The sequence below is a fragment of the Diadema antillarum genome, unplaced genomic scaffold (genome assembly GCF_040938485.1).
Source record: "Diadema antillarum isolate AM-2024a unplaced genomic scaffold, OU_Dant_1.0 seq00000183_RagTag, whole genome shotgun sequence".
Lineage (NCBI taxonomy): Eukaryota > Metazoa > Echinodermata > Echinoidea > Diadematoida > Diadematidae > Diadema > Diadema antillarum.
In genome coordinates, this window is record NW_027271250.1 from 2,182,564 (window position 1) to 2,195,571 (window position 13,008).

A 13,008-nucleotide genomic window follows, 5' to 3' on the forward strand; every position below is an offset into this window, starting at 1 on the left:
TGATTTACAGCTTGGTACACTGTATATCATAAAGGCACTGTTTCAAAACATTTCAAGTTTGAGAAATTTGAGATTGCATGGTCCCACATGCAAACAAAGTATCTGATATTGTGGAAATACATTGTATGACAGCTAAAAACAGTACGGCTGGCATTTACAACACTAAAGTGTTTCAAGAAAGTAATAATCTATTTTACAAATGAACAGATTTAACATACCCAATGTTTCTCTTTAGACAGCAGTGTAAGAATGAAACAATACAATAAAGCATCATTAGCGAGGTGATGCTTCTCATACAGATCACTTGACTGTGACTGCATCATTCTCACAGCTTTTGTTTGCTGGAATTTTACTAGAATTGAAAATGATCATACAGCTCAGCCAGTGAAATTGAACAAGTTCTAAAATTGAGTCACCACAATGATCACAGTATCTTTAACGTACAGTATTTCACTTTATCTTACCATGAGATACAATAGGGTACATATTAAACAGAAAAGATGTTTCTATTTACACATTTAACCTGGGAAATCATGGAATGTCAATATCTCACTTTAACTACACCATATGAGCAATAAAGAATCCCCATACGTGTACAAGTCAGATAGGTGGCCCTTTTGCTAAAATAAGTAAAGCTAAGATAAGTAAAGACCTACCATTTTAAGTCAGTTCTTTCCCAGGGCTGACAAGCACTATTACTCTATCTGCAGAGAAATTTTACAATACTGCACCATTTCACACAGCGTGGAACACAGGGTGCATCTGATAAATGGTACCCTGATGTTGAAGTCTCAATAAGATCTGAATCAAACACATTAACAATACTTCAGAAAGCATTATCAATCAAGGCTGAATTACGTAACTTACGTGTACACGAAGTGTGAAAAAATCTTTGTCATGAAGTACATACATTGTAGATTCAGTTCATTGAATTATCATAATGGGTGCAAACAAACATAAATGAACATGTTTGTCTGATGCTCTCTCCATTTCTCCATCCCTTTACACTATTTTCATATCTGCATATATCCTCAACCATAAAATGTTCACAAATGATTTTATAAAAAACAACAACAACAAAAATACTTCCCTTTAATTCCCCTTGTTCTTGTCATTTTCTATTGCGCGACAACTGTCACAAATGGTTAGGTTATCAAATCTTGGAGGAGGGGGGTAATAGAATCTGACTGATGTCACAGGCTGTTCACATTCCTGATTATCTCAGAGAGGAAGCAATTGTTCCAGACAAGTCATTGAAGGGCAATTGACTTGATATGCTAGTAATGACCTCCCACTGTCACCTAACGACGGGGCTCCGGCTTATTTCTTTTTCGCTCGTCCGGCGGGCCGTGGAGATATCCAACACAAGCAGTGCTTGTACAGCACATGGTACATTGCAGATGACGGGACAGAAATACCGCACATTCACCCTAGTAATTATATGAAGACATCACACTCACATGAAATGACAGTCAGTATGGCTTCGTTGTGACTCCCCTGTGAGCACGGCACAGATCTATACAGTTTTTAGCAGACTAAAGATATACAAAGTACTCTAATGGCTGCATAATATGAGGGAGGTTTGTTTGTGTGTTTGTTTGTTGTTGGTTTTTTTTTGGTTGTTCTCCCTCATCCTTTTTTTTCTGTTAAAATGTAATTCACTGGATATTTTCTGTTTCAAGAACTTGTGATCTTTTTTTCAATGAAGTTCCAATAGCAGATAAATTTGCATACAGTAGTTGTAAATGACATAGAGTAATGACTTATTTTACTTGAAGTTTTGTCCAAAGAGACGGATTTGTCACTAATTTGATCTAATTCATTAAAGTTGACATAACAAAAAAAAACATAATAAAAGAGGGATAGAGCAATTGAACAAATGTATAGACCTACTGTCTTGAAATATGAAAACAAATTGTACATGTAGTTGTATTAAGAAAAATGCAAAGAATTTGTAATGTAATGTAACATCTGGACAGGAAAAACACAATGCTCCACAGGGCCTAGACGATGCCTAAAGAATTTTAAGACAAATAAATTTCAGGGGATTGTTAACCTCCAGGTTTGATTATTCTACAATAACTAGAAATGTCGCTATGGCGACTGGTACAATGTATGCCTCCGTCATAATGCATGATTCTCCTATTATAGGTCTATAGTACGTCTTGACAATGTGTGATGACAGTTTCACATAATTGGCAAAACATTAAAATTACAGGTTTGTCACAAATGTGTTGAATATTCACTTTCACTTTCCTTGAACAAGGATTAATTGGATGAATGGCTATACTGTACTGGTTATATTGTATTTGGGGATTTGAGGATTTTTACTTGAATTTTGTCCCTTTCATAAGTTTATGCATCGTGAGTAATTTTCAAAGTATGAAGAAAAAGTGTAATTTCAGTATCAAACAGTACAATTTTAGCATTTTAACCTGAACTTTGACCCTTGACCTTTGACCCTAGAATTTCCAAGAGAATCACTATTGGGTAGAACATGCATCTAGATACATGTATGTACTAAATGTCATGATGATACCTTGAGTCACTTTTGAGATATGGAGGTAGAGGAACTTGGCACTTTCACTTGACCTTTGACGTTTTAACCTTTGACCTTTTGGCAAGAAACTTCCAAGAGAATCTCTATTGGGGACGTGATACATGTATATAATCAGTTTCAAGAAAAATCCTGCACGCATTGCATTTATAAACTTATATGAGGTAAATAGTGAAATTTTGAGGAGTTGACCTTCACCTTTGACCCCAACCTTTGACTCATGACCCCAAATTCCCTACATACTCACTGCCAGTCAGTACATGCATATGTTCTAAGTCCCATGAATATAACTTGAACAATTTGCGAGATATGGAGAAAAAAGTGAAATTTTAACATTTTCACTTGACCTTTGACCTCATACCCCAAACTCTCTCTGGAGAATCTTTATCAAGTAATTCTTGTATACACTAACCCCGCGTTCACATTGGTCCCCGCGATGCGGGGAAAGTCCAACGCCGTGGGACTTTCTCCTCCAAAACCATAATGTGAATGCTCACTGGGACTTGTCCCCTCGTCCCCGCGAAGCAAGTCGGGTACGGGGACAAGACTTGGAGAGGAGAGTGACCTTGGGGCGCAATTGATATCGTCCAGCTGTGGTCATCAAATGTGCGCATGCGCTATGCCTGGATTCAAGTGGCAGAGCTCGCTCCAAGCCCCAAAATGCCCCCACAGGTTGGGGACAGATGAGATACCAATGTGAACGGTCAGTCGTAAAAAAGATAAGATCTCTTGTGGCTGTCCCCGCGTCGCGGAGATCAATGTGAACGCGGGGTAAGTTTCACGAAATTACCTTCAGGCATTGCATAGATATGGGGGAAATAGTGAAATTTTTAGCATTTGACCTTGACCTTCTGACCTTTGACCTTGAGCATGTGTACCCAAAAGTTGAAAGGCACAACTTCGCCCACTCATACATATACAACTGTACATGCCAAGTTTCGATTACGATACCTCAAACATTTTTTTAGTTACGCTGTCCACAAAATTGATTACGGACAGAAAGACGGACGGACGGACAACCTGAAAACATAATGCCGCAGGCGACACTTTGTACTTTGTACGTGGCAAATGTGTTCCTTATAATACTAAAAACCATACCACCTCTGTCAAGCTAATTTGGGTAAGGATATCTAACCACTCCTTCTGCAAGATGGCTACCATACATTGTAACTTACAAAAAAGTGATACTCATATAAAAGGGTCATCTTCCCTATAAATGGCTGAAGTACATTGTACTGTATACTCCGCTAACAGGAATGCAAAACCAGTTTTCATCAAATAAACTTTGAGTTCCTCTTAGAACTGCATGCTCTGTAGCATTTCGTAATGTGATTTAAAGGTGCATGGTCCCGGTGTTTTAGTCAAATGCATACGCGGGCGCACGGCGCAAGTTTCCTATAGAGACCTACGCTATCGACTCCTCTTTACCGCTTACGCTTTGGCCCACTTCCCCCGAGTCCGAAGAAGTCCGATCCACTGTAGTCAGTGGTCTGATCACAGTTCGGCTCATGATTCGGCTGAGGGGGATGACAGCTTTAGCAAACTTCTTTTGTGATGTCATAATAGGTACTTAGCAACACCTACGCACTTTACTCTTGATGACAGCTCAACTTCGGTAATCTTCGTATCAATGCTAACGGTGATAGGCAGTATCATCAACAGCGCCCTCTACACTACCGGGACTATGCCCCTTTAGAAGTATCTTGAAAAAAAAAAAGGCTACATCATCACCTCAACCAATACTACTTGTCATTTTATTACAAATATTTGGCAAGAAAAAAAAAATCTCATATCAGAGAAGAGACATCAGCTCAAAGCAACAATAGCACTGTGTCTTTCAATGAACTACTCGATCAACAACAACAAAGACATATGGTTTAGTCAAATACCGGTTAGTGATTGGCTAAACATAGTCACGTGATGGAGGCACATTGGTTATGTTCGTCCATGGGCAGAACATTTTTGTAATGGTCTCCCACGGGAAAACATTTTCAAGTAAGAAATGACAAACGATACCAAACGATTGAACGATCATATTTTTCACGCAATCGATAGGATAAATTTGCCTATTCCATACAATGTGAAAAAGCAGATGACCAATTATTGTAATGCATACGAAAGTGTGATTTGACCAACCCATATAATATAACAGATGATGATTTTTGCTCTCAGGAACATGTACCAAACCTTCCACCCTCAGGGTTTGAAATGCTATTTCAGGAGGCTCCGGGACCCTCCCTCAATAGCATTTCAAACCCTTCGGGTGGAACATTCGGTATGTTCCCTCCCCCGCCAGTCATCATCTATATAATGTTTATCACCATACATTGCAACAAACAAGACTGAATTTCATAATTGATACACTTTTCCTTCATCACTGCTCATTCTTTGAGATGTAGGCCTACATTGTACAATACCGTGATGTACACTATACTGTAGGTCTGTGGCTCTGACCCGATCAACTGTGACTTATTGACCCATACACTGTTACTAGGCAGTTTATCTCTGTATCTAGGCAGTTCATCTCTACAAGAGAAAGAAATTTACATTTTATTCCAGGATACAGTACATCTACAAGTACAAGCTGTGCCCAACTGATCTTGGAAATTCCATGGAATCAACAAGTGTTGAAAACACAGATAGCCAGATGCATGCATGTTCAATGTACAAATTATACACTCTCTGGTCCCATCTGTACAAGGTTCCCGTTCAAGAGATACACTGTACAGTATATAAATTATGTACAACATTATGCAGGAAGAAACAAAGGAGCAAAATGACATCATAATGTCACTGATTTGACACACACACTGTTCAAATCATGAATGCCAGGTACATTGTACAGTGCACCAGGATATGAATGCCAGCCTCATTATATCCCATTTGCTGATTGATTCCAGAGAGCGATGTGCCAGCAAGAAATCTGCCAATTCGGCCAGCTGGGAAAATGATGACTCACAGTTGGGCTTTTAATAGATTGATGTACAAAAAAAAAATTGGAAGAAAGCACCCACGATTTATCTAATTCATCCATCGTTTTAGTGCAGGAGCATTCCTCGTCTGGCACGAGAGAGCGAGTATTGGCACAGGATATACGACTTTCCTCATAAACCTCGCAGCTGTGGAGGAGTATCATGAGCTACCACATACACTTGTACACGAAGCGAGTACTACCATTAACCAAAGAAAGTGTGAAATGGTGATGACAACATTATTGCCATGTAATCAATAAACAGTTCCCCAGACAATTTCATCTTGGCGTAATTTACTTTCAAAATGACTCACACAAGAACTACTCGTCCTACAAAATGCATTTTATTTTATGTTGACATTCATCCTGTAGTATTGTTCTTTACACTTTTTACACACTTGTACACTTGTATGGTATATTGAGTATATCATATCTTTAAAAGCATTCATTTATTGAGATTACTTTATGCGAGTACCATGTGTGTTACGGGGTTCTGTTAGCACTGCAGCTACTTGACATCCCATGGCATAACATACAGTGTATACAATGTATGTTCACATACATTTGTATGTTCTTTTCAGTTTGGGTGAAATTCTTCGCCCTTCATCACTGGCATTGCTGCCATCTCATCCAAGACACTAAGATTGTAACCCTATTATAGTGGAATCCTGACAGTACCAAAGCACACTGCTGCATGTGAAGGACTGTAAACGAGTATTTTATAATCATGTACAATTGTACAAATTGTACAACAGTATACTGGTACTCACTGTAATAAATGCAAAAAAAATATGTTTCGTATCATTCACTGTACATACATCGAGAGCAATAAACATCATCGTCAGATTTGCTATACTATCCCAAACCCACTGGCCTCAATCAAGATTACCATCTCAGTTGTCATTTTAGACAATTGACACCATACACATGTACAGAATAACAATGTGACCTTTACAGGCAATCCACTGTATCAAAGGACATACAGTATGATCAGAACACATTCCTACTGCAATACATAGCGAAAGCCTACAAGTAGCATTATATCAGTGAAATGGCTGATCAATGAATACTCACAACAACAACAAAAAGAAGTCTTTGAAACTCAAACAATACAATAATATAGACAATTTTCCCCCATTCCCTCCAGACCCAAAACATTATGTTGAATTAAATGACAACATTTTTAAAAAACAAGCACATCAGGCCTTTCAATACATTTGATATAAACATACAGGTTGTACAGTGTATACTACAAGCCCTACATTCTACTGTACATTACATCTAGTGGTCTCTGAACACAAAACTTGTGATAATATAATGAATCAAAGAAACATTCACAGAATAAAAGATGAATAATAATATGCACAATAAATGTCTATCATACAACATTCTCGAGGGAATTTTACCCTTCGTTGTAAAACCCCTAAAATATATAGGTGTATATTTCCTGATCTACTACAGATAAACAGAGTTTCAATAACAAGAATTGAATTCAACTGTACAGATGAAATCCCCACATATTTTTCCTATTTGTTATCATTCCAAACAGATGGACTAACAGCTGAAGCTTTTATAGAAGTTTTGACAGTTTCTATTCAACCACATTCACAATTCTACCATAATACAGTTGTACTTCAATACTCCATGATTCCTGTAGAAATTATAAAACCTTCTACAGTACATGTAGCACAATCATGTTTTGGGGACATACAAAGTAGAAGATCTTGTTCCTTGTGCAACAATACCACATCATCACATGCACTTTGTACAAATGATAATGAATGTGTCTGCATTTGTGATGAAGTTTATTTTAATTCATTTGCATAACACTCACATACACAAATACATTGGATGTATACAAAAAGCACATACAATGTACAACACACATGCACATACACACACACACACACACACACATATCTGCTTCATTAAAAGAAAAAAAAGACAAGCCATAAGATTCTAATGAAATGACATTCAAAAACATATTGGATATAGAGTTATGTGTACAAGAGCTGTAGCCTTGAAATGACTTGTATTAATTTAAAAAAAAGGTAGAAATTCAGCCGAATACATGATCACAACTCAACTTGCCATGGATACATGTTACACATACAATTTGGTAGATAGGATTTTCCATCTAAAACAGTCAAAGTGAAAGGATAACTTCATAGGGCCATATGATTCTGCTATGACAGTCATATGACAGAAAATATTACTCAATTCCACAGATGGCCATAGGCATACATAATACGTACAGTATGATGAATCTGAGCCCTCCTAAAGCAAACACAATATAGTTTACATAGTGTGACGTGTTAGACTTTGGTTTCCCAATGGATTATTTGACTTAAAGGATTTTATAGTTATGAAAACAATCACACATGAGGTCTACAATACACTGTTTCCTCCAGCAGGCTCTGTTGAAATTAGGGTCTGATGTTCTAATCAATCAGTAACACTATTGCTGGCAGCGGAATAGAGAACAGGGCAACAAAATTTCAGAGCATTTTATTCTGTTTATAACTCTTATTCCATCTGACCTGGAATGTTCAAAGAGATTTCAACATTTGTCACAGCATTCAAGCTCTCACAGTTGAAGTGCTCATCTTTATATTGCTGTTAAAATGAAGGTTTCTGAAAGAAATGAATCACACCCTGTAGGTAGATTTAAAGGTAAAGTTGCGGACAGACAACACAGGGGGAGGCTGCCATACGACCACGAGGGCACATTGGTGGGTGTGGTCCACAGCAGCGGGGTTGTGAAGGCAAATCTTGGCAGGCTGATTCGGGGTTAATGCCCCAATATACCATATCACTCTGATGCCAGTTTTAAAAAGCAATTCAAAACCTGTTTTCACAAACAGAGCAAAATCATGTTCTTGATGGTAAAAATATCATAGAATACACAGTGAAACAAATAAATGGAATTTACACAATTTCACCGCAAAATGATATTGGTGACATCACAATGCAGCTTGGATGAGGTAATGATGCAAATGCCATCAATTCATTACTATCCCATTGGTTTCTGCACCAAATTCCAAGAGAATCCACTGTCGGTCAATGCAGCATGAAACATATTTTGCAAATTGGAGACAAATGCCTTTTCTGCAGCATGAAACTTTTGCAAAATGCCTCTGGCATTGAATGCACTGAGCAGACAAAAACCTTTGCATGCATTTTACAATCGCGAATCTTGCCTCCTCGCTAAATTTGTGAAAGCTTCTGGTTTTACAGTAATTACTCCACAAGTAATCACTGCTGGATCATTGCATGACAGAAATTATGCAAGCAATACAAATTTTTTCTTTAAATATGATTTCATGTGGAAAAACAAAAAAGATTTGGGGCAAAACTTGCATACAGGTCAATGGGAGACAAAAAGAGCCATGACATTATTATCTCATCTAATTTGCATACATGGTTGCTTCAAATATAACACACTGTTTTGTGACAAAACATAAACATTTGACATCTTGTAACTTTCTTTAAAAGGTCAAATTTTACTGAAACCTCTATAAAAAAAATGTTTCTGTCTGATTATACTTTTATTTTTAAATAGTCTCCTCGAACATTCTTAACATCAACTCTAATATCAATTGCTAGGAGTCATCCACAGGTTAATAAGATCAGAATAAAAGTGTATCAGGACAATTACCCCCCCCCCTCCCCCACCCCGGCTTCATACTGGTTTAAAGATAGGGTTAGAGTACAGATTAGGGTTGCATGTAGGGAGGGTTAGGATTAAGTTCAGGATCGGGATTTTGGTTAAGGTCAAGGAAGGGCCTGGGGTACAAGTAATTGTCCAGGGGTATAATGTAATTGTCCTAGAACTGAATAAAAGGTCTTTATTCATCCTTGGCAGAAATAAATAGTCTTTTCTCATCCAAGGAGGAAACAAAAAAAGGAAGAAAAGATGGTTTGAGGCTTGCATACTCACCAAAGGGCTGCTCGTGTCAGAATACGGACTGGGGAGTCTGTCTCTGGAGTCTGGAGCTGGAACAATAATGTCCAAATTGGTCGGCCGAGCCACAGACTTGCTAAGCTCATCGTCGACTATCGTGTTCCTGTTCAACCTTCTCACCATCTCATTCATCATATTTTCGTGGTTGCCATGGCGACTGCCTTGTAGCGGGTCCCGCCTCTCGGGTATGCCTCCAGTGGTGGGCGGTGCCGTGTCCTGCTGCTCCTGGAGGTATGTGGCCGGGAGGTACACGGGCTTCTCGCCATCCTTGCGTACATACCACCAATCATTGTTTGACTTTTTGATCAGTGTGAACACATCTCCCGGCTCCATGTGGGCGGGCAGCCCATTTCCATTCTTGTAGTCATACGCGTATTTCGCCTTCACTGTCGCAGTAGCCATCTTTGATGCACGATACCCTCCTTTCGTACACTCTACTGTCGTGAAATTTTCATGCTCTCGAAGCCCAGGCCTGCATGCAGTACACCAGGGTGGCAGACGGAGACAGGAAGAGCTCAATTAGCTTGGCATCAAATGCTTGGCTCTGTGGGACACAAAATCCAATTCCAATTTCAATGATTGTATATTTCCAGGCACAGAAATGTGTGCGACTGCCAGAGGGAAATCATGTATGTACTAACACAATCCAAGGCACAAGCCCAGGGGACAGTTCTTACAGACGTAGAGAGAGACGCTCACGCCACTGAGAGAAGGCACAAAATATTCCCCCAATCAGATTCACAGAGCATTGGTACACTGAGCACGGATTATCACCACCAGATTGATATCACAGATATACAATTGTATCTCCTCCTTATGGTGCTTCCATCCACACTGGCACAAGCACACTGTGAAAGGCAATTGCAAGCACTGCACCGAGTGCGATCTGGCTATTAATAAAGTCCCGTCAGAGTGAATGGGAAATTCTCCATTACACCTTATTAGACAGACATCCCACCACGACAAAAGTTCACCTCCAACACAGGTTATGTGGGTTATGTAGACCTCCACTCCTCGTGTGCAGGCCACAAGCGGTGGGAAGAAACCCCCAACTATGACTAATTTTGTAATACTGTTCACTCCCAAACAGTGGCGTGCTTCCAACATACAGTACAGTAGAGTGCTCTCCCAATCAGCTCTGTGCTACACCATGAAATCGACCTCAAGCCCAGCACAAATTCCCCTTTATCTGGCCACAAATAGAGGTATTGTGCTTGCCCTACAGTCGGGTAGTTCCAAAGTCAAGTCAAATACAATTGCAGCAACACACTTGGAATGCAATAGCAAATCTGACTGACAAATGATAGTCCAGATATAAATTTATCTTTATAGAAAAAAAAAACAGGAACAAGAAGGAAACGGGAACACAAAATAAGAATTTCACAAAAGCTGAGGCACAATTAAAATCCACTCTTTGTACGCGTATTCCAATGTAAGGCCGTGAAAACTGCTGCAGTTGGTACTGTCGCCGGTGAGATGGTGGACAACACCTGGAATCTATGGTGATACCGGTTGTGTTAGGGTGGCGGCATGGTTGGTGGCAGCCACGTCTTCAGCAGAGTGTCTCCTGCAAAACGAGAAAGAGAAAGAGGGGGATGGAGACATATGAATGTTGAAACAAGAAAATGCTAGAAAACAATGGGTGGGGGTAATGGGGGCGGGGAGGGGAACAGAGGAAGGAGGAGAGTGGGATTATACATTAAAGGCCCTGTTTACCATTGGGAGCAGCGATTTAAAAAAATGTTTGAGATTATATCACATTTGATGCATGCATGCACGTTAGTTGCATCCCAAAACATCCCACCATATAAAAATTTTGCAATATATCATAGCCTAAAATATACAGAGAGATCACTCTTTTTCTCAATAAACCGTAACTGTATACGGTTTGGTCTAGAAACATTTTTATTGTAACTATTGTTCACATTTTGTACATTTACTGTAACAATACTTAACATTGATAATACTGATTCAAATTTTTACATTGACTGTTTCTTTCCCTAACTCACATTTTAGGATTATTTTGAATACATGAAGCAGGGTTTTTTGTTTCATCTGCATTGGTAAATAATGCCTTTAAGCATGTCATGTCTGGCATTCTGTGGCGGACAGGAACTGACATGGCACACAGAGCTGCACTTATACGAGGGTTAGGATCGAACGTGAGCCAGCATTCGGGGACACGGCAAGCGGCCAACACCTGTGTGCCGGTCTAAAATTGGATTGTCTGGGGTGAATCAAATTGGAGCGCTCTCTGTTCCACGGACAGTGCGCCTCTTTTCCGTCAGTAATGAATGCCTCTGCTGCAAGCTCGCAGCCTGTCAATCAATCATATGATGCTGTCAGAGTGGTAACTCCCTGATTTTGCAAATGCTTTTAAAGGATGGTATAGTTCTGGTTGAGATGGGGCTTGAGATTCCAGATGTTTTTTGATGATTATTTTGAGATAATGAGAAACCTCTAATGAAATCTGAAAGAGCATATAATTCTATTATAAAGAGAACTTCAAAGTTTATTTGATGAAAATCTGTTTTGAAATGGCTGAGATATCCAAAAACAAAGCGATCATACCAAAAGGTGGGACCCACCTTTTGTTAGGATCACTTTTGTCTTTGGATATCTCAGCCATTTCAAAACTAATTTTCATCAAACCAACTTTGAATTCTTCATAGAATCGTGTGCTTTTTAATATTTCATACAGTGGTTTCTAAAATGTAAGTATCTCGCAAATTAAGAGCTGAATTTTCACCTCAACCAATACAATACTATCCCTTTAAGTTTCCCATTTTGCTTGGCACTGAACACAAAATGCATTGCAGCTTGCAGTCAGTCCGCAGCGTCGTATGCTAATGAGCAAATCCACCGAATTTATTCCACGCGCAGGAATTCTGCGCATGTGTCTCGCGACGAGGCTTTTTGTCGACGCAAAATGTATATCCCCAACATCGCTCGTTGTTACGTTGCCAAGAACCTGTTTCCGGAGCCGTGACCGGGTAAGTCTTGCAGTCCAATAAAAGACGATTAATTCCATACTTTTTTTAGCTGAATTTGACACTTTTTGAGGGAGATACAATGGATATAAGAAGCTGCTTGCGATAGAATTCGATTTTGACATGCACTGATACATTGCTGGATCCTGACCCATCTACAACTCCTATGGTTATTTTAATCAGTTATTTGAATAGATGAGATTCTAGCGGAAATTTTGATACCAGCCTCATTTTGGCTCAAAAATAAACGAAGTGATCAAAATTGCACCCAAAGTCGAAGCAAATTTCCGAAAATATTGGTTTTGCGATGCCATCTGTATGCATGTAGGGTCACGTGACCTTCACGTTAACGAGAATTCCGGACTCGATTTTGTCTCTGCAGTGGCAAGTTTTGATCGCGCACGCACTGGCCGTAGTCCCGTATGTACAATTAGATGTCCTGTTCTGTAAAATAGTCGTCCACGGTATCGTATCACAGCTAGCGCTACTACTGGTTAGAACTAAAAGTACAGAGATCGATATAGAT

General features: G+C 39.3%; 1 protein-coding gene across 1 annotated transcript in view; it reads right to left on the reverse strand.

The window, feature by feature from the left end:
- LOC139728581 (rho GTPase-activating protein 15-like) overlaps positions 1-10,535 on the reverse strand; it is a 102,257-nt gene extending 91,722 nt beyond the window's left edge. The window contains exon 1 of the mRNA XM_071639518.1: positions 9,469-10,535. Within this exon, the coding sequence (XP_071495619.1) occupies positions 9,469-9,894 (426 nt within the window). The 5' untranslated portion in view covers positions 9,895-10,535. The remainder of the gene's footprint in view (positions 1-9,468) is intronic.
- Between the last annotated feature and the right edge of the window lie 2,473 nt (positions 10,536-13,008).